The sequence below is a fragment of the Amblyraja radiata genome, chromosome 3, assembly GCF_010909765.2.
Source record: "Amblyraja radiata isolate CabotCenter1 chromosome 3, sAmbRad1.1.pri, whole genome shotgun sequence".
NCBI lineage: Eukaryota > Metazoa > Chordata > Chondrichthyes > Rajiformes > Rajidae > Amblyraja > Amblyraja radiata.
In genome coordinates this window covers 91,423,689-91,446,737 of record NC_045958.1, presented here as the reverse complement: position 1 = coordinate 91,446,737, position 23,049 = coordinate 91,423,689, and the positions used below count along the sequence as shown (strand labels likewise).

Here is a 23,049-nt window from a genome sequence, read left to right as displayed (position 1 = left end):
GGGATTTGGGTCTAATGCAGGCTAATGAGATCAGTACAGACAGGATGGTCTGTCGGCCGTGTTCTGCTTTTGTGCGGCACATTTCAATGACTCTACAACATTTCTGTCTTACCAACTCCTCTACATCATTCTGCAGCCAAAGACCATCTTCATTGTTATCAATAACAGCACCAAATTGCATGTTACATATAGACTTGTTAATTATTCCTCCTGCATTCACTTCCAGACCATTAATCTAAGGCTTTCAGTATACCACTCCAAAAGCACCACCTTTCGCTTTCTATCACCAAACCAATTTTGAATGCAATTTGTCAAATGATCCTCTTTCCAATGGACTCTTGCCCTTTGGGCCAATTCACCCATGTGGGAACTTGTCAAAGGCCTTAGAGTTCCTGTAGACTACATCAACATTATTACCCATATCTGCATACTAGTTACCTATTTGAGAAGTTAAATCCATTTAGTCAAATGGGGTCATCACTGAAAACCATGCGCACCATCTTCCATGAGTTAAATCCATTACAATGGGCCCTAGGAAGTAATCAATTTTTAAGCCTGCTGAAACATCTCAAACCTCCTCCTTTTCAATGATAATTTGTTCTACAACTCTCCCTCGCTGAATCCATCAACTAGACCATACCCCCTCCAAATGTACAGCCCTTAGCTCACTTTGCAACAATCCTGACATTAACATCAAACCCGCCGATAAGGGAGGTGCCCTGGTAGACTGACGGGCTGATCTCTACTGGGCCGAGGCTAGGCGCTAGCTCTCGGTCACCTCCTCCTACCTATCCTCGAACCATGACTCCACAGATGAGCACCAGGTCATTATCTATTGCTACCACTGCTTTCAACTATAATTTCTTTATCCAGAGTTAATATAGTGGAAAAGTACTAATTTAATATCTCACCCACCATTTCTTTCTCCACATACAGCCTGCCCCTGGTTCCTAATGTGCCCTGGTTACCCTTTGGTACTTAATATACTTATAGAATGCTTTTGATTGCTGTGAATCTTGCCTGCCAGTGTTACATCATACCTTCTCCCACCTAGGCAAGAACAACAGAGTTCATTCCTTAAATGGATTTTAGAAAGATGGATGTTTTAGAAATGTCAAACAGGTTGTTTAATGGTTACTGTGAATGGTACCAGTTCTTTACATACATAACTAAAAAATGAACTTACAGTTCCCAGCTACTGTGGTGATATTTGAATACATGTCTGAATCATCAGTTGATACATTACTTTTTCATCAAATAATATACTCACCATGCCACCACTCCCTTTTGAGCAGGGTGTGTTTGCTTTATTCGTGGCACAAGCTTCGATAAAGAAACACATTGTATAATCTCTGTTTGCATATGTTACCTGCACTTTGCCCTTTTTGCTACCAGAATAGATTTCGACATACGTTGAGGAAAATAAAATTATGGTTTAATTGCTTCTTTTATCATTTGTGGGTATTCTATAACAACAGGTGGCTAATACAAAGAAATAGGACCAGGATAAACGACAGCGTAAAACAAAAATCAATGTCTCGGCCTCCACATATTACCATGGTACAGAATACCTCCGGGTGCAATGACCCTGTCAGAAATAAATCCAATCACATCGCAATCTTAAAAAGGCAATCCGTTATTCTGAAACCATGCCTCTCGTTCTAGATTCCCCAACAAGGAATGTAAATATTGTTTCAAACCTCCTCAGAATTCTTTATAGGCTTCATCCTTCTCCTCTCATTCTTCAAAATTCAAATGAATCCAGACCAATGATAGGCACAAAGTGCTGGTGAATCTCTGGACAAAAACGATGGGTGACGTTTCGGGCCGGGACCTTTCTTCAGATGGGGTTCCGACCCAAAACGTCACCCATCCTTTTTCTCCAGAAATGCTGCCTGACGCGCTGAGTCATTCCAGCACTTTGCGTCTATCTTCAGTATATACCAACATCTGCAGCTCCTTTTTACACATGAATTCAGACCAAAACTGCTCAATCTTTCCTCATTTGATAATTCTCAGTCTGTGAATCGTCATATTCTCCAATGAAGAACATACTTGGTTAAATAAGGACATCAAAACTGTGCACACAGTTGTAGCAAGAATCACTTACTATTGTATTCTTTCGCAATCCACCCACAGGATAATTCCTGAGATATAGGTTAGCTTTTAAGTAAATACACTTCAGATTTATTCACAAAACACCACTGATGCTGAACATTTCAAATAAAACAGTAAATGTTGGAAGAGGGAAATACTTGGCAAGACAGACAGTATCTGTGAAATGTGCTATAGTTATTTTGTCCAGTTTCACGTGGATATCAACAGAGATTCAGATCCTCACATTTCGGATCCACCGAATGGTCAAAGATTGTTTCAACAATTTTTTCATTTCTCTAATCATTGCTCTCATCTCATTGTGCTACATACTTAATGCCACAAAGTCATACAGCACAGAAACAGGCCTGTCAGCACAACTTGTCCATGCCAACCAAAGTATCACAGTGAACTAGTCCCATTTGCCTGTACTTGGCCCATATCCCTCGAAACCATCCTGTCCAAAAGTCTTTTAATCATGTTAATTGTACTTGCTTCTACTACTTCTAAAACTGAAGTAAAGCAGTACTTTTCTGGGTCATTCTCTATCACCGCAAGGCCAAGAAATGATATGATTCAAACCTAGAATAGAAATATTAAGTTTAAAACTAAAGGCTGTCAATTGCTGAACTCTTTTTGTAAACAAAAGCAGCGTACAACAAAATACGTCTGCACTTGAATTCTAACAATCCAACTATAAACGGTACTCTTCTTGCCCATTCAGTAGCAAGCAACAACTAAAGGCATCTTGTGACACACAAGACTGACTTGATAAGAGCACAAAAAAAATGACAGCTGCACAGATCCAATATTTAATGCATCCTGAGTTAGCTAACCATAGTTTGTTAAGTAAGGCAGAAGGACAAAGAACGTCCCTATCCCTGATCATAATCTAACAAACACTAGCGATTTTACAAAACTTACCCTCAGCGGCGCTGCAGTTCTGCCTATGTCCGTGTGCGCGACATTGGCGCCTTTGAGAGGGGGGGGGGGGCGGGATTAAAATGTTGTTTTCTACTGCCTGTCGGAGGCGGACTTCCTCGGGCTGCTAGCTGCTGAACAATAATCGATCCGACTTCCGTTCCCGATTTTTTAAAAATTACATTAAAATTAAAAACGACTTCTAACGTGACGATCGCATGGGACAAAACAAATGGGACAAAACAAAATGTAAGTCGTTTATTTTACATATAAACTTGTTTCTTGGGATGGCTTTAATCAAATCTTACGATGCGAAAATGTGATTTGGGCCCCATACGAACCGGCAGTGTTTTTCCTGCTGATATGGGGTTCAAATTCACCACAAATGCAACGTTCCAATTGATCGCGTTCCAGAAAAACCCACTCGCAAGTTGATTTAAATGCTCTTTTTTTTGGACTATCATGTCATAAGAGCATCTAAATCGTCTATATTTTATTTTATTGTCTATCCATAGTCAATATTTTTATACTAAATATCAGTTTTAGTCCCATGTATTGTGCAAAAAAAAATGTTTTTTTAATTATATTGAGTGGATGTTTCTAGATTAATTTATGGGAATTAAACATTAAATTCCTTCCATCTGGAATATAAATTCATGACAGTGAGATCATGTTATATTGTGAATTCTTGTGTGAATGGGATTAGTTGTTATTTGGATACTTAGGCTATTTAAAAAATATATCCTTTTCTGATGCAGCAGAAAGATGACTGCAGTGGAAAGACTTGCAATTCAATATACTGACGAGGAATAAAACTTTACATTCATTTCTCACTTACTCTTCATGTCTCAGATCATTGATCGATCGATCCAGTGATATTTGATCGCTGGCCACCATGTTGAAACCAAATTCCTTGATGCTTGATTGCACAACATCTTTATATTCAGCACCCAGTACCAAAGGCTTTGCTTCTTCTCCGGGGCCATTGGCAACGCCCGGTGGTTCAGCTTGTTTGGTCTCAAAGTTCCCCAACACACCATTTTTCAACACGGGATCGGGGTAAGCAAATTTCTGTGGCTTGAAAGTAAGATACTGTTTCTGTATTGCATTCTGTTGGTTATTGTCAGCAGCACCCTGCTGGGGTACATTTTTATTTTTTAGTCGAATTGATTCGAGGTCCACTTCCACTCCTTCAACTTGAGGCCAAGGGACAACGGGTTGAAATTTGTTATTCACAACAGGTCCATTATTGGGAATATTTGGCTTGTTGACATCTCTTCCGGGCTAAAAAGGTAAGCAGATAACAAAAATATTAGTGATAGAAAATTTCAAAAAACTAATATGAACAGTGGTATCATAACTTTATGCTGTGTCCCCCGTGACCTTTAATTCTACGCTAATCAACCACTGATCTCGTCATCTCTATTATTTGCAAATGTTTGCTTCCTGAATTTTGTGGGGTTGGAAGCTTAAGTGCTTCTCTTAGCAATAGTATCACTGAAAGATTAAACCTAAATTGAACACTAGCATGTGATGGGAAACACTCATTTAAACCGTGTATACATTCCACAAAAAGTTTCGTAATGTCGATTCATGTGATCTGCCAAGGCAAAATGTTCTAAGGCTTTCATAAAATCCATAGATTTAGCATGACCACAACAAAACTGCATTTCAGAAATGGAGTTGAATGTGTAGTCATGACTACAGTAAAATCTTAATAATTTGACATCCGGGGACGATGAGATACAGGTAAAATGCCAAAATCTTGATTGCCGTACCATTTTGGGCTCAGAGTCAGACGAAAATTCTAAAAGAAAGATTGTGTAAAATAACAAGACATTAGTTCAAAACCATGAATAGAGAAATAAAACCAAGTCCATTGTAGTGCAAGTGGTGGGCCAAGTGTTTCATTCTTCTTCTTTCGCGTCCATCTTCCATGTTTCAAATGTTGACATCGCTGTCATTGTCCGTCCTGAAAAGGACGCAAGCTTCAAGCGACAATCAGTGGGAGCCATCACTTGTTGCAATAGATGATGGTGGCAGCAGAATTAGCTTGGGATACTTCCAGTTTCCACCCCGCGACGTGGACGCTTCTGCTGTGGGGCCAGTGTTTCGTTGTTAAGGTAGGATTAGGGTTGTATAGATTGGTTAAACAACCTGATAGTTGTAAGAAAGTAACTGTTCTTGAATCTGGTGGTGTGGGACTTCAGGCTTTTGTACCCCCTGCCCGATGGTAGCAGAGAGAAAATGGCATGGCCCAGTTGTAGAGATTCTTGATGATAGATGGTATCTCCGGAAGGCATCATCTCATGTAGATGATTTAGATGGAGGGGAGTTCTGTGTCTGCAATGGCTGAGTCAACCACTCTCTGCAGTCTCTTGCGTTCCTATGCTTTGAAACTGCCATACCAGGCCATGATACTATCAGTTAGGATACTTTCTACAGTACTTACAAAATCTCTTTAAACGTCTAAGAAATTATAGTCACTGGTTTGCCTTTTTCGTGATTGCATCTATGTGCCGGGCCCAGGACAGGTTATCCAACATGTTTTAAGCCCAGTAATTTGAAGCTGCCATTCCTCTCAGTCACAAAAAAAAAAAATGGTGCATGGTGTCTCAACTTCCTCATCCTGAAGTCAACAATCCTTGGTCTTGATGTTGAGCGAGAGGTTGCTGTTGTGGTACCACTCAACCAAGTGTTCGATCTTGCTCCTGAGAGCTCACCTATCAGCCAACCTCAGTGGTGTCGTCAACAAAGTTATAGCTAGTATTGGAACTGTGCTTAACCACACAGTCATGGGTGTAAAGAGAATAGAGCAGGAGGCTAAGCACACAGCCTTGAGGTGCACCTGTGTTGATAATCAGTGAGGAGGAGATGTTGTTACTGATCTGCACTGATTGAGGTCAGCCAATGAGGAATTCAAGGATCCATTTGCAAAGAGGTACAAAGACCCAGGTCTTCAAGTTTGGTGACGAATTTGGAAAGGGGGGGGGGGGGGGATAGTGTTGAACGCCAGCTGTAATTGATGAACAGCAGTTCGATGTTTATGCTCCTGTTATCCAGATGGTCCAGAGCAGAGTAGAGACCCAATGACAATGCATCTGCTGTTGACCCCTTGTGGTGACACCAAATTGAAGTGGATCCCAGTCATTTCTGAGGCAGGAGTTGATTTGCGTTATAACCAAGTTCTCGAAGCACTTCATTATGGACTTTAATTCACATATTTTAAGATGGTACTCAGTAGTGCAATACATTTTCCAGTGAGAACCTGCTGAGTTGAAAGGGAGCACTTGAACCAGGTTTAAAGAGGGTGTGGGAAACGGGGATTTGGCAAGTGTAAGGGGAGCACAGAAAATGGGTGTAGTGCAAATTTAAAGAAAACGCACCAAATGTGGCACCTGCAAACTAAAACGGGTGCATGGAAAACCAGGCCTCTGTGGTTTAAAGGGAGTACAGGAAACGGCACGCTGCAGAGCCAGATGCCAAACCATTTGGAATTCTGAAGAATAGATTATCAGAATCTTACCATTTGCATTACCAGCAAGGGATGAAGCTCAATATACTATTTTAAGAGAGCAGTTACCCTGATGCCTTGACCAACATGTGTAGGAAGGAACTGAAGATGCTGGAGTAATTCAGCGGGACAGGCAGCATCTCTGGAGACTGACCGTCGAGACCCTTCTTCAGACTTGATCAGTCTCCAGAGATGCTGCCTGTCCCGCTGAGTTTCTCCAGCATTTTGTGTCTAGCCCTGACCAACATCTTTCCCTCCCTCAACATTTCAAAAATCTAATTTTCAGTCCATATCAGACAGTTGAGTGTTTTGTGCGGTTTGTTTTCTGTTCATATATTGGCTCCAGTATTTCCTGTATTACAATGCTGACATACTCAAAGTACTCTGTTGGCTATTAAGCTCTTTGTAAGTGTTGTGAATAAACGTTACATAAATGAAGTCTTCTTTGTACAACAACTGAAGTTGGGGGAAGGCACAGATAAGTCAGAAAGTTTCCTAAGCATTATACTTATATAGCTCTTGGGACAGAATACTGCCTAAACATTAAACATTACCAAAGGTAATGACTGTCAGAATTAGCATGTTAAAGACTTTAAACAAAGTAGGTTTATAAAGCAATAATAAATTTTAAAATTATTTTTTTTAAATGCACAATCGAGTGGAATAATCAGAAAATCACCATGGCATGATCAGGAGACATGACCAGTTTTAGGAACAAGATCAGCTTCTAGATGAAGTTAATAATGAGCACAGAAACAGCTCTGAGAAATTTTGTTAATGATGTATGCCATTGACATTCGATATTGCCCAATCTTTATAACTGGTGCTGGTGAATTGCACAAGCACTTTCATTAATAACAAAAAGACTAGCAACGGTTGATTGGTTCTTGGTTAAAGTTTATTTTCTTGAGGAACTGTTCCAGTTATTTGCAATTATACAGCATTTAATATAGATGTATCACAAAAGCACGATCAGACAAATATTGAGACTTAGCTGCAGAGATGACAGGACAATTGACCAAATGTTTCTCCAGAGATAGCTTTACAGAAGAAGCAGGCACAGCTGTCCGTACAGAGTTTGTACTTTCACCCAGTGACCGCGAGGATTTTCTCCAGGTGCTCCGGATTTCTCCCACATTCCAAAGACGTGCAAGTTTGTCGGACAATTGGCTTCTGTAAACTGTCCCTAGTGTGTGGGATAAAACTAGCGTATGGGTGATCACAGGTTGGCGCCGAAGAGCCTGTTTCCCGGTTGTATCTCAAAACTAAACTAAAGCTGGTTTACAGCGCCAGAGACCCGGGTTCGATCCTGACCTCGAGTGCTGTCTTTAGTCACGTGGGTTTGCTCCAGGTGATCTGGTTTTCTCCCACATTCCAAAACACGCAGGTTTGTAGGTTAACTAACTTCTGTAAAATAAAATTGTCCCTGGTGTGTAGGGAGTGGTTGAGAAAGAGGGATAACAAAAAAAACAATGTAAATATGTGATCGATGATCGGCTTGGACTCAGTAGGGCCTTTTTCCATGCAATATCTCTAAACTAAACGCAAAAAGTTTTGACAAGGACCTAGGTAGCTGAATACAAGGCTACAAGTGTAATGCAAGGAGAAATGGAGATGCATAAGGCTTTAAACCAGAGGGATAGAGGGCTAGAGGAGAATAGAGATATAAATGGAGGGATGGTCAAAGGAGAATTTCTTAAAGCTAATGCATTATCTGATTTCATTTCAGAACTCCTACAGTCATGACTATTGAATTCCTAGTGTTTTGAGATATCAGATCATTCACATTTTGCTTAAAAGGAGGGATTCTACATGGAAAACTTTACTTTAGGACCTGCTTTGATATTTGATGTGGACGATTGGTCTTTTTGTGAAGGTAAATCACAATGTCCGGTTAGGTACTGTAATTAGGTGCAGCTTTCAGTTTGCTTGAATGCATGGTTGAGGCTTCTTTGTTTCCAAGTAGTGACCGAGTTAAGAGCTCACATCACCTGCACAAGAGCAGTTAATGTTCATGGGAGAGTAATGATAAGTGACATTAACCTGCAGTAGATGTGTTACAGATCAACAAGCCCAAGTCCAGAGGTCATTCTGGCCCTTTCAGCAATAGTAAATTCAGATACCTCTGCTTCCTATGCACTTCTTTTTCTCTTGATTCTTGCATCAAATTACTATTGACCTCCACTATTACACCGAGAAATGGAAATCACCATGTAAATTTAAGCAACAAACTTATTTTCAATCAGTCTGAAGGGTCTCGACCCGAAACATCACCCATTCTTTCTCTCCAGAGATGCTGCCTGTCCCGCTGAGGTACTCCAGCAATTTGGGTCTACCTTCAACTTATTTTCAATTATTGACATTCTTTATCCATTCAAATAATATTATATTGCACTTAAAATCTGGAACCCAAAACAAACATTTAAAATACTAGAAGTAGGTATGTAGGCACAAGGAACTGCAGATGCTGGTTTACAAAAAAACACACAGAATGCTGGAGTAATTTAGTGGGAGAACATGATAGGTGATATTTTGTGGTTGGGGCTGGGAGTGGGGGGAGTGGAAGTGGGGGGAGAAGCTGGATGAGAGGAAGGGCGGGACAAAGCCTGGCAAGTGATAGGCGGACACAAAATGCTGGAGTAACTCAGCGAATCAGACGGCATCTCTGGAGACAAGGAATAGGTGAGATTTCAGGTCAAAACCCTCAGTCTCGATCCGAAACGTCACCTATTCCATTTCTCCAGAGATGCTGTCTGACCTGCTGAGTTGCTCCAGCATTTTGTGTCTATCTTCGGTATAAACCAACATCTGCAGTTCCTTCCTACACAGGTGATAGGTGGATACAGGCGAGGGGGGTTTTGATCGGCAGGCGGTTGGAGGAAGGCCAGAGATTTAAAAGCAAAAATTGTGAGATAAGGATCATACTATGGCATGACCTTGCCTTTGAATTAGTTGGTTGTGAATTCAAATCCCAAAAGCCTGAGCAAGTAATGCAAGTTTTGCAGCATTCAGTACATGATGTTTAGATGATACGTTGAATCAAAGCCTCTTAGAAATATCAGCTAAACGTCATAGATCTAGAGCTTGTGTGAGAGATTATCCAAAATTCCTGACCAACATTTATCCCTCAAGCACTTGCTAAAACAGATCATAAAGCCTTTTATTTCAGGGCTGCCCACAAAACCTTGTTTAGGCTCCTGTTTCCCTATTACTGTATATCACAATTATCATACTTCATAACTGTATAACTGCTTGTTTGTGAATCTTCGGTGGTTATGAAAGGCATTATACAAACTTACTACATCATGCCATCTGGAAGTAAATCTCTGCTACTTCAGTGCTTATTTAAATCTTTTTAGTTAATTCTTAAATCCGTCAATGCTGCAAATAAATGTTGTGTTCTTCCATTTTTCCCTTGTAATTCACAGTATTTTATAGAACAGCAAAAGACTTATTGTTTGTAATACAATGAACTTGACACCAAGGTCTTGATCTATGCACAATCATTTTCCTCAAATGACTTGGGTGGCGCAGCGTAAAAGTTGCTGCATTACAGCGCCAGGGACCCAGGTTCGATCCTGACTACGGGTGCTGTCTGTACTGAGTTTGTAAATTCTCCCCGTGACCGTGTGGGTTTTCTCCAGGGACTCTGGTTTCCTCCCACAAGGTGTCCAGGTTTGTAGGTTAATTGGCTTCGGTATAATTGTTATATTGTCCCTGGCTGTAGGGCGGGATAGTGTTAGTGTTCGGGGTGATCCTGATCAGTGTGGACTCAGTGGGCTGAAGGGCCTGTTTCTGCGCTGTATCTTTTGTCAAAAGACTATCGGCAGTGCGGGTGAATTTTAGCATTGATATTGGACCTTGTCGACAGGTATTGCGATGCTTAGTGCATAGCTTATTTTCACGTTCATTGCACTGAACGAATCAACAATTAATCAATTTGAATGGCTTTCAACTATATCAAACAACACCTGTGTATTGAGTATAAGATTGAGTACAAGAGTTAAGTATAAGAGTCAGGAAGTCATGATGCAGTTCTATAGGTCTGGTTTAGGCTATTGTGTATTGTGTGCAGTTCTGATTGCTCCATTCCAGAAAGGACGTGGAGGTCTGGGAGAGGTTTACCAGAATACTGTTCGTTTACATGGTTTTAGCTGCAAGCAGAAGTTGGACAAACTTGGAGTGTTTTCTCTAGAATGTCAGAGGTTGAGGGGAAACCAGATAGAAGTATATAAAATGATGAGAGGCATAGATAGGGTAGACAGGCAAAACATTTTTCCAGGATGGAAATGTCAAAGATGAGAGGGCAGAGCTTTAAGGTGAGAGATGCAAAGTTGAAAGATATGTGGGGCAAGTCTTGTTTTTACACAGAGGGTAATGGGTGCCTGGAACCCAGTGCCAGGGGTGGTGGTGGAGGCAGATACGATAGTGGCATTTAAGAGGCTTTTAGATAAGCACATGGAAGTGCAGGGAATAGAGGGATATGGAGTCAGATGACATTAGCTTATCTTGGTATGTTCAGCACAGACATGGTGGATTGAGGAGTCTGTTCTTTTTCTAAATTCGAACACATATGTATATGTACAGTAACGTGATGGTTGATTATGTGATCTTGGGTTGGATTGAAAGCGAAGAAAGCTGAACATTTTCTGGCGATACTGCAGATTACCTTCACTCCACTCTCATTGGAGGCGGAGTACTGAAATGAGGAAGACTGAGGCTGTCATAGATTTGCCATGGGGATCACGGATTACTTGTCACATTGCAGCAATGTCCCCGTGAGTGACCTGCGTGGGTTTTCTCCGATATCTTCGGTTCCCTCCCACAATCCAAAGACGTACAGGTTTGTAGGTTAATTGGCTTGATATAAGTGTAAAATTTGTCCCTAGTGTGTGCAGGATAGTGTTAATGTGCGGGGATCGCTGGTCAGTACGGAATCGGTGGGCCGAAGGGCCTGGTTCTGCGCTGTATATCTAAACTAAATTCTGTCTGGAGATGAATGTTTTCAAGTAAAAAAAGGCCAGGTATAGTGAGTGGTTGGTACTACTCCCTACATTTCTCTTGGTTGTTTTGCAGTGAAGATCAGGTTAGTTTTAACTTTTGAAATATGGAATTCATGTTGCAAGTCTTGGAGAAAGTCTTCGGCCACTGGTTGGAGGAGGTTTCTTGACCTTGCTTTCCTGATAACCACAAGTAGACTAGGCTCCTTTTTGGGAAAATGATTGAAATTACTGCATTCCTCACATCCCCAGGCATTTTCTTCTCCCAAAAACAGTCATGAAATCACAACAGAAGTACTTCTCTGTCATGTTTTAGTACTAAAGCAGGGACTTCATCTCCCCATCTCTCAATGCAGAAACAATTTACACTTCAAGACATTAATTGTTTATGTCTCCAAATAAAGGTAAGTACCATGGGTGGCACATTTGAGCAGTATAGAAACGCAGCGGTAGAGTTGCTGCCTTATAACGCCAGGGACCCGGGTTCAATCCTGACTACGGGTGCTGTCTGTACGGAGTTTGCACGTTCCCCCTGTGACTGTGGGGGCTTCCTCCGGGTTCTCCGGTTTCCTCCCACATCCCAAAGGTCACAGGGAGAACGTGTAAACTCCATACAGACAGCACCCATAGTCAGGATCGAACCTGGGGTCCTGGCGCTATAAGGCAGCAATTCTACCGCTTGTAGGTTAATTGGCTTCTGTAAATTGTTCCTAGATTGTAGGATACAACTGGTGTACTCGGTGGGCCGAAGGGCCGGTTTCCATGCTGTATCTCTAAACTAAACTACCATCATTGCTCTTGCTGCAAATGCCTCCGTATCTATCCAAACCATTGCCCGCATCCTCTACAAGATCCACATGCCCAACATTAAGGGTCTAATCGCTGTCCACATGCTCCAATGGGCAGGCCATACAGTGCATACCTGACACAAGACCCTCAAAAAAGCTCCATTATGGCAATATACAGGAGGACCGAGAAAACACTTCAAGGATACCTTAACATTTCCAGGGAAAAAAATGTAACCTCAATGACCCCTGGGATTCTCTTGCCAGTACTACCCAAAATGGCAAAGAAACACGCAGGAAGGTGCCGAACATTTCCAAACACCTCGGATGTGAGCAAACGGAGGCCATACACATGTAATCTTAGAACCCAGGGAACCGTTGGGGTAGCAGGTCACCTCAACCTCAAAAGATTGTTTAATTAGGAGAAGGAATAGATGGCTGTTGGTATTTGATGGCACAAAATACATCACTATTCTCTCATTTGTTTGGGTTGTGCATTGAGTTTTGTGAATCTGTTGATACTCTTCTGTTACCCCTCATCTGACAAAACCATTCCAGGTTGCTTATTTCCAAAGTAAAAAGGGTTTATTCATTTCGTCTCTTACGTGGTTGCATTCTATTCCCAACACAATGTTTCTTAAAATGCCCAATGTTTTAAATCCTCCCACCTGACCAAAATGGCAAAGCATCCTAAATACATTGCAGTACACACACACACAGGTGGGTGACACAATGGCATAGCGGTGGAGTTGCTGCCTTACGGTGCCAGAAACCCAGGTTCAATCCTGACAACACTGTACGGAGTTTACACATTTTCCCTGTGACCTCGTGGGTTTTCTCCGGGCGCTCCGGTTTCTTCCACATTCCAAAGACATCCGGGTTTGTAGATTAATTGGCTTCTGTAAATTGTCCCTAGAGTGTAGGGTAGAACTAGTGATTGTTGGTTGGCACGGACTCGGAGGGCCGAAGGACCTGTTTTCACATTGTATCTTGAAACTAAACTAAAGTGCATGCGCACACACACACTCACACATTTCAGTGTTAACACAATAAAGTATACAATTCCAACATGGAAAATAGAGCAATGTTCAGCCCACAGGCATTTATGTAAAGACTAAATAAGTCACATAAAGTTGTTCAGAATTGGCAAAATCACATTAATGATGAAAGGGGTTAGAATCATTCACTCAAATCCTAATCAAGCTATTTTCTTAGCACCCTTCAGTCCCGGCAAAAAAGCGACAAGACAGCTTAACACATTCTCTTGTTAACTCTGCCATGACCTTTTAATTTCATTTGTAACATTCAATTTACTGCCAGGTTACACTTTGGTTTTCTATCCCACAAAGTATTTAATCTTATCACCATTCTCTTGTAGATGGCCATTCATTACAGTCAAGTAATCTTGAACAATATAAAATATGTTACAAGGCATTATCAAGCAATAAATCTTAAAAGTGTACTGTTAAAGATTAAACACCACAAAAGGACAGGAAACCACAGGAAAACTGCAATTAAATAATCTTACACGTTATTAAAAAAAGGCTTACTGAAGTTGCTTTACCCAGATGCATAATTAATACTTGCTGTAGTATTAAACAGCTGTTGTTAAAGACTGCATTTCCATCCACTACCAACACTGGAAGACAGTGTTTTGCTTGGTGTGAATTTAGACGAGGAATGTTTTTGACACACCTTCAATTCCTTTGAAAGATTAAGCGTTTGTTCACAGCACCTTAGCTTGAGGGAAATTATGTTATTTTCTTGTGTGACACTACATGACCAGTTAAAGATTGGCACCTTGGAGAGAAGGGATTTCAATATTTCTACAAAAGAATACTTGTTGGCTTCTTTATTTTACTCATTTAGAGGAAAGAACGTTGGTGACAAGGCCAGCATACATTGCCCAACCCTAATTGCCCAAATAGCTGCCATGCTTCTGTTGAATGTGCTTCCTCTGTACAGGGAGTTACAGATGTCAGTTCCAACAATAGACCGACACAAAATGCTGGAGTAACTCAGCGGGTCAGGCAGCATCACTGGGGGAAAAGGATAAGTGACGTTTTGCGTCGTGTCCCTTCTTCCTAAGGTCTTAAGGGAATAAGGGTCCCGACCTGAAATGTCACCTAACCCTTTTCCCCCCAGATGCTGCCTGACCAGCTGAGTTACTCCAGCACTTTGTGTCCATCATTGGTATAAACCAGCATTTGAATTCTCTGTTTCTACATCTCAAATACAACAATGGTGAATGAACAGAAATATACTACCTTTTCAGAAAGGTGTGGTATGGAGAAGAGTGGAGGTAAACACAAACGCCTACAGCCCTTGTCCCTGATGGTAGAACTAATGGGTTTGTAAAATGCTACTTATGTAATCTGTGCAAGTGTTGTGTATTTTGTTGATGGTGGAAAGGGTTTGGGGAAATGAATCTCTGATCTACTATCATAGCCAAAATACCTGGATCAGCCAAAAGTACTGGAGATGGTCAATCAGTTTCTTCTAAAAGAAGAAAATGAAAGATATGATGAGGAAAAATAGCACAGGATACTGAGGGGCAACTTTTTCTCACAAAGGGTGGTAGGTATATGGTATGAGTTGCCAGAGAAAGGAGTTGAGGCAGGTACTATAATAAGATCTAAAAAATGTGTAGGAAGTAACTGCAGATGCTAGTTTAAACCAAAGATAGACCCAAAAAGCTGGAGTAACTCAGTGGGTCAGACAGTATCTCTGGAGAAAAGGAACTGGTGACATTTCAGGTCGGTCTCGACCCAAATCGTCACCAGTTCCTTTTCTCCAGAGATGTCTTCTGACCCGCTGAGTTACTCCAGCTTTTTGTGTCTATCTAATATTTAAAAATCATTTGGACAGGTACATGGATTAGAGGGTTATGGGCCAAACATGGACAAGTGAGACTAGCATAGATGGGTCATCTTGGTCGGCATGGCCAAGTTGGTCTGAAGAGCCCATTTCCATGCTGTACGACTCTATGACTGTTGGCTGAGTTACATATGGCTTTGCAGGATATGTTGGCTCGCTGACTGCTCATTTTTTTGCAACCAACTCTGATTATTCTTACCAAATCTTCAACGTCTCAAGTGACATCCCTTGAGAAAATAGGAATTGTGTAAAATTTAAACACAATGCACAAGATGAGACGGGCAATGATCCTGATTGCCCTCATAAAGACATGGAAATACAATGCTTATGAGTAGGACCTAATGAATGGGAAGTGCTGTGATAATTAATGTCAACTCTTTCTGCAGACATTGCATGGTGTTTTCACAGTGAATGATAGCAGTTGCTGATGTACTTTATGCAACATGAAACAGGGAACACTGAGTAATAGTCCACGAGGGAAAAGCCAGATTTGACTCATTAGCAATCTGAAGGACAAGCTGTGGCTTTAAAGAATATCACAAAGCATTAAAAGATACAATAAAGTTGCAGAATTATTACACACAAAGAGGCTACTGCGAGGGTATTAAGCGATTAAAAAAAAATCATTGCCCCGATCTCAGTCTACATGCTTATTATTAACAGAACCTCAATTGCTCGAATATCAGGCAGAAATTCGATAACCTCATCACAATCCAGGCGAAACAATTTTTTCTGTCCTCACCAATTACCTTAATATGAATCTGTTTGTTTTGAATCTCTGCAAAGAAAATTAACAAATTCCTATTTCCCTTATCTACGCTTAATCTTGCATATCTCGATCAAATCTCCTTAATTCTTCTCCATTCCAGCATCGTTAATCCTTCTATAACTGGCAGCATCGTTGAAAATCTCATGTGAAAGGAGCAGAATTAGGCCATTCAGTCCATCAAGTCTATTCTGCCATTCAATCATGGCTGATCTATCTCTCCCTCTTAACACTGTTCTCCGGCCTTCTCCCCAGAACCCCTGACACCTGTACTAATCAAGAATCTATCTCCCTCTGCCTTAAAAATACCCATTGACGGTCTCCACAGCCTTCTGTGGCAAAGAATTCCACAGATTCACCACCCTCGGACTAAAACATTCCTCCTCATCTCCTTCCTAAAGGAAAGTCCTTTAATTCTGAGTATGACAGATAGTCCTTGGCTCACCCACTAGTGGAAACTCCCTCTCCACATCCACTCTAACCAAGTCTTTCACTATTCGGTATGTTTCAATGAGGTCCCCTTCCAGCGAGTACAGGCCCAGTGTCAATAAAATCTCATATTATAACCTTTTAACTAACATGTATTCAGAGCTCTCCTCTAATGCAGTGACTTAAAACCTATCACAAAATGTATAGGTCCACCACCGATTTGTCGGCACCCTTGGTTCTAGCGCCTTTCACGATTATCCATTTTCACGATTAACCAACAGAGGTCACAGCTCTGGAACAGTACCGGAGCGGTCCGCCTAGGCGGCTGAGGGGCCGAGATACTGGCTCGCAGAGTTGGCCCCGGAAGTCAGCTAAGGTACAGGATCTGCTGGCTCTGGCAAGGCCGAAATTCCAGAGCCCTGTCTGCAGGGAGTGAATTCAACCCGCCAATCGGCTGCAGAGTTGGCCCCGGAAGGTGGCTATGGGAACGGATCTGCCGGTTTCGGCTGGGCCGGAAATTCCAGACCTTGGCAGCAGGGGTCAACCTCGACCCGCTGATTGGCCATGGAAGTCCCGATGAGGTTGAAATTGGCCGCCCCACCTAGTCTATGTGCCACATTTTCAGCGGTAACTTCCAAAGGGGGGGGATTTCAAATGTACTCTCTTAATTCTGTCTGGATTAAAGGAGATGCTGGAAAATCGGAGGTGGACCTGTACTGAAAATTAATTATGCCTAAACTGGAGCCGCGGTTATAGCTTTTACGTACACATTAGTCTAGATATAGATCATACCGCATTGGTTGTTCTGTTATCAAGATTCTGCCGCTCTAATGTGGTGGAAGTACACACTCAACCACTACAGTAGCAATGTTACAAAATTTTGAGATTTAAAAAATCAAGTCTGTAATTTATCCCATCAGATAAAGCATAAAAAGAAGTTTAATTTGACACCTAATTCACTTTCATATCTCATGTATTTAAAAAGTTATGGCCATTTTCATACTCGGAAATTAGCATCTTGTTCCCTATTGATTTTCTATGGACGTAACAAAAAAGTTGTGATCGCGGACAGTCAAAAGCCCATAACTTTCTTAAAAATTAAGAGAACTGAATGAAATTTTCAGTTATCATAGATTGAACCATTCTGAAACAAATATAAAATAATCGTACTTGGATGACCTGAAATTAAAGCATATAATTAGTTAGTTACCCAAGTATAGCTAATTTCAAACTTCAATTACTAGATCTAAACATCTATCCATTTCTTAATAAATGATTAACATTTTTAAATAGACTAAGTGTGCAAATAATATTCATAAATAATTCACAATAAAACATGATTTTTAAATCTCATTTACATTAATTTATAGGCCAAATGGAAGGAATTTAGTGTTCAATTGCTGTAAATTAAAGTCCATTTTAAATCAGCTTTCTAGTGGGATCCTGTGAACGCGCTGGTTTAGAACGTTCACATTGCGGTAGATTTGTACCCTCAAATGCCCAGAAAAATACTGCGGGATATAATGGGGCCAAAATGAGCTACTCGCAATATTAAACTTTGTATAAAGGGATCTTAAGAAGCCCTTTTTAATGTAAAAATAAGCTACATACCTCCTGTGGTTTGCTCTATGGGACCCTGACGGCTGTCGGTGGTCGCGGGTTTAGAGATTGATTTTTAAACTACTATAACTATTATCCAAGGCCTTTAAAACTAATAATAGCTTTTGCGACGGGGTCTTCCAGCGATTTTTCGTTAATAATTAACAAGGCTGAACATCTTCGATTTGAACAGCCTAGAGAAAATCGCGTTTTAAACCCGCCCCCCTCTAAACGGCGCCAAAATCGCGCACACCCGCAGCGACAGATTTTCAGCGACGCTTCAGGTAGGCTTTGCAACATACCTAATTACAGCACTTGTGCGACCCACCATATTGGTATGGATTAAAAGGGCCTTATCCCTTCAAGGCTCTCCCATGCTGTGTTTATTAATGGCACCAGTCTTCTTCTTAAGCAATCTCTTGAGATTACAGATGATTTACTTCTACTCTGGTTTTGTGGGTTCTGGAGTAGACTCTACTGAAGATACCGAAGAAGGGTCTCGACCCGAAACGTCACCCATTCCTTCTCTCCAGAGATGCTGCCTGTCCCGCTGAGTTACTCCAGCATTTTGTGTCTACCTTCGATTTAAACCAGCATCTGCAGTTCTTTCCTACACATCTAGTAAACATGGATAGGCAACGATGCATGTTCTCCAGAGATGCTGCCTGCCCGCTGAGTTACTCCAGCACTTTGCGCCTTTTTTTGCTTTAAAATTGGGCTTTTGTATGTTCCCAACAAGGCCTTGAGTCTCTCAGCACCATCCTGTAAGCATGTCCACCACTTTAAACAGTCCTGGGCCGGAGACCTCCAGGAGTCATTGAGGATAGCTTCTTTGTTGAGGTTTATTTTATCGGCCTGTTGATCTCTACCCTAAGACAGAGCTTAGAACAAAGTGTCTGTTTCAGGAGTATACGGGTCAACTATGTCTGACTCGGCCTCAATGCTGAGATGTGGGAGTGGATTTCTGACATTGGTTTGCTTATCCTATCAAAGAACTGGAGATCAGCTTTGGTGGTATCTCCTCAACTATAGATAGTCCAAATCTCAGCAGCATAAACAAATGGCCTATGCCTAATAGATTACGAGTTTTATGCTAGATTTTAGATTTTGATCTTCAAACACACTGTCCCTCAATTAACCAAACATTCTGCTATTGCATTCAAGACAATGGTCATCTTGCTGAGTGGTGGCGCCTGAAATAAATGAAATGGTGCACAGATCCTGGTCAGGTTGTAGACCTTTAGTGTTGGAGGGCGATTTAAAAAAAAAAAAAAGGGAATTGTGGTAGGATTTAAATTTGCTTCACTAGATCAATAGTTCATATCTCTAAAGACCATCTCTAGAGCGATAGAGCTGCTGCCCCACAGCTCCAAAGACCCAGGTTCGATCCTTACCTCGGGTGCTGTTTGTGTGGAGTTTGCACGTGTGACCATATGGGTTTCCTCCACATGCTCTGGTTTCCTCCACCATTCCAAAGGCAAGCGTTGCTCAGTGAAAACCCTTGGACTATCTATAATCGGATTTTACCTTGCACTATATGTTATTCCCTTTATCTGTACGCTGTGCACGGCTGTGGACAGTAATCATGTATAGTCTTTCAGCTGACCGGACGGCACATAACAAATGATTTTCACCGTACCTCGGAACACGTGACAATAAACTAAATTAAATAACTTGTACCATAGAAAAGCCATCAGAGAATAGAAAGAGTATGGGGTATAGAATCCATATAAAATATCCCACACCAATATTTCAAACAATGGAGTTCTATCGGCCAGTATTACCAAAATAGATTTTCTGGTCATTACCATAGTGGTTTTTGAGAGGCTACAGCTAGTACAAATTGATTGCAGTGTGTTCTTAAAGGCCTGTCCCACTTGGCCATCATTTGCGCCTCATTTACTCGTTATATGTAAATTAGGTCGACGCATCGTGGCGCGTGGGGTGCGCATGCGTTGTGCATGGTGAGGCGTGGAATCGTGTGCGGTGGCACGCAGTATCGCGCGGCGCTCCAGGATTTAGTACAAGAACGAAATCCTCGCGCGCCACCTGCGTGACGTATCGCGTACGCACGCTGACGCTTTGGGTACGCACGCTGATGCATTGCCGTCGTACGCTGGTGTCCCGATGTCTCACGTGTATCGCGTGGTGACGCATGGTGACGTCACCGTGCGTCAACGTCCTTACGTCCTTGTGTCAACGTCCTGCCGCGCACCGCAGGGTATTCTAATGACGTCACGCGCTCCAGGCAGCTGTGCTAATGCGTGATTTGCGCGCGACGTCGCGCATCACGACGCGTCGACCTATTTTACATGTGACGCGTAAATGAAGCGCAATTGACGGCCAAGTGGGACAGGCCCTTTAGTATCTGTGAATTGGCTCTAAATTGCTTTGGGCAGCCTGCAAGGGCTAAAGATGCTAGAAATTCAATGAAACCGGACACAGAGGTAAATAGTTCCATTGCATCAGGAGACTAGATTGTGTAAATAGACATACTAGGCAAGAAATGGATACAGAAGGACCTTATGAATAATATTAAAATAGGGGCTGTATATGTTATTTAATATAACATTATGTATATATATATAAAATCTCAGTACAGGGAGTCTAAAAATATTTTTTTAAAAGAAAGATAATCTAGTTATACAGGCTCAAAAGAAGAAATGACTAAGAAGTATTAGAAGGCTGAGAAGCCTGTTTGGATGTCAAATTCAGGTGGGTTATAAACAACTTCAAATGTATCCCTCAAGCTGATTTATTTTCTATTCATTGCATTCCAACTTTTTGGTTGGAACATGTACTGACGTACTGGTAGTTCTGTTCCAAGGTTGTTGATGACATTTTGTTGGAAAATCGCCTTTCCGTCCAAATAGCAAATTCACATTGTGTTTACAACAGTAATATTCGTGGTAAGCTTCTCATCAGCAGCTGTTGTTAGTAGTACCAAAAGATTTTGTCGGGAGGGCTAGGTTGATAACTAATTATTTGTGAGAGCCACTCATTGAAGCACAGTATTCCAGAACTTCAAGAGTCCTTGTTGCTTCCAATCCCTGATGTTAGAGGGGATACTCTAGTTATAGAGTTATATATAGCATGGAAACTTTGCCCTTTAACCTTACTTGTCCATGCAGAGCTAATCCCATTTGTCCCAAATCCCTCTAAACCTTTCCTATCCATATACCTGTCCAATGTTAATGTTTAAATGTTGTTATTGTACCTTCTTCAACAATTTCCTCTGGCAAATCATTCTATATATCGACCAGAATCTGTCCAAAATATTTTCCTCTTCGGGTGTAAAATAAAATCTTTTCTATTTGACCGTTAACCTATTCCATCTAGTTCTTGATTCCCCCACCCTTAGAAAAAGGCTATGTGATTCACCCTATGTATGCCCCCATGAATTTATACACCTCTGCAAGATCACCCGTCAGTCTCATACATTTCAAGGAATAATGTCCCAACCTGCCTAATCTCTCCTTCCCTTGAATCCTGGTAACATCCTCTGAAATTTTCACTGCACTCTTTCCGCTCAATAGCGTTTTTCCTGTAGCAGGGCAAATGCTGGAATTTATAATGTTGTTGTAACAGAACACTTCAAAATAAATAATAGAACTGGGTAAAGCAAAGACTTATGAACGGAAAATCAAGAGGCTAAAGTGCTTTATTGTCATATGTTCTGAAACAAAACAATGAAATTCAATGAAAATCATGTTTGATTAATCTGCTGGAATTCTTTAAGGTTGTTAGGAATAGAGGGAACAAGTGCATCGGAATTTTCTCAAGATGTTCAAGAAGGATGATCAATGAGATAAGAACATGGAATTGCGGTGAGCATTAAGACATTGGGTGGCATGGTGGCGCAGCAGTAGAGTTGCTGCCTTACAGCGCCGGAGACGCGGGTTCGATCCTGACCATGGGTGCTGTCTGCACAGAGTTTCTATGTTCTTCCTGTGACTGCGTGCGTTTCTCCCGGGTACTCCAGTTTCCTCCCACAGTCCAAAGACATACAGGTTTGGAGTTTAATTGGCTTCGGTAAAAATTGTAAATTGTCCCTAATGTGTAGGATAGTGCTAGTATACTGGGGTGATCATTGGTCAGCGTTTCATCAGTGGGCCGAAGGGCATGTTTCCAAGCTGTACCTCTAAAGTCTAAAAGTACAGCTGTTACAAGCCACCATGCCTTCAGGAAGTACATTATGGTGACAAAGTAACAGGTCATCATGCTGCTACCAGTGACATCTACATCCCCCAAATATTTTTAAAGAAAAACGGGGCGGCACAGTGGTAGAGTTGCTGCCTTACAGCTCTAGAGACCCGGGTTCAATCCTAACTACAGGTGCTGTCTCTATGAAGTTTTATGTTCTCCCTGTGATCACGTGGGTTTTCTCCAGGTGATCTGGTTTTCGTTCACACTCCAAAGTCATACAGATTTGTAGGTTAATTGGCTTTGGTAAAGAATGTAAATCGATCTTTGTGTGAAGGACAGTGCCAGTGTACGGGGTTGGCTTGTCAGCAAGGACTCGGTGGGCTGAAGATTCTGTTTCTGCACTGCATCTCTAAACTAAGCATTGTTATTAGATAGAAAGCAATGAATGGGAATAAACGGATTATTCCGAGGTTGGCGAGTAGTAATTGATACAGGGATCAGAGAATAGGCTCTAGCTTTTCAGTCTAGATCAATAATTTAGCTGAGTGAACCAAATATATTTCAAAATTTGATGACAATACTAAACTAAGTGCTACTGTGGCTACAAAGTAGGGTGTAAAGATGTTTCATAGAAACATAGAAATTAGGCGCAGGAGTAGGCCATTCGGCCCTTCGAGCCTTCGAATCCCTCTGTGGCAGAGAGTTCCAGAGATTCACCACTCTCTGTGTGAAAAAAGTTTTTCTCATATCGGTTTTAAAGGATTTCCCCCTTATCCTTAAGCTGTGACCCCCTTGTCCTGGACTTCCCCAACATCGGGAACAATCTTCCTGCATCTAGCCTGTCCAACCCCTTAAGAATTTTGTAAGTTTCTATAAGATCCCCTCTCAATCTCCTAAATTCTAGAGAGTATAAACCAA

The 23,049-nt window shown here is 41.5% G+C and overlaps 1 protein-coding gene across 2 annotated transcripts in view; it reads right to left on the bottom strand.

Moving 5' to 3' along the window:
* The window catches only part of galnt7 (polypeptide N-acetylgalactosaminyltransferase 7), a 114,468-nt gene that overhangs the window by 68,482 nt on the left and 22,937 nt on the right, over nucleotides 1-23,049 (bottom strand). For both annotated transcript variants that reach the window (XM_033018315.1, XM_033018314.1), the window contains exon 2: nucleotides 3,854-4,299. In XM_033018315.1, coding sequence (XP_032874206.1) covers nucleotides 3,854-4,299 — 446 coding nt within the window. The remainder of the gene's footprint in view (nucleotides 1-3,853; nucleotides 4,300-23,049) is intronic.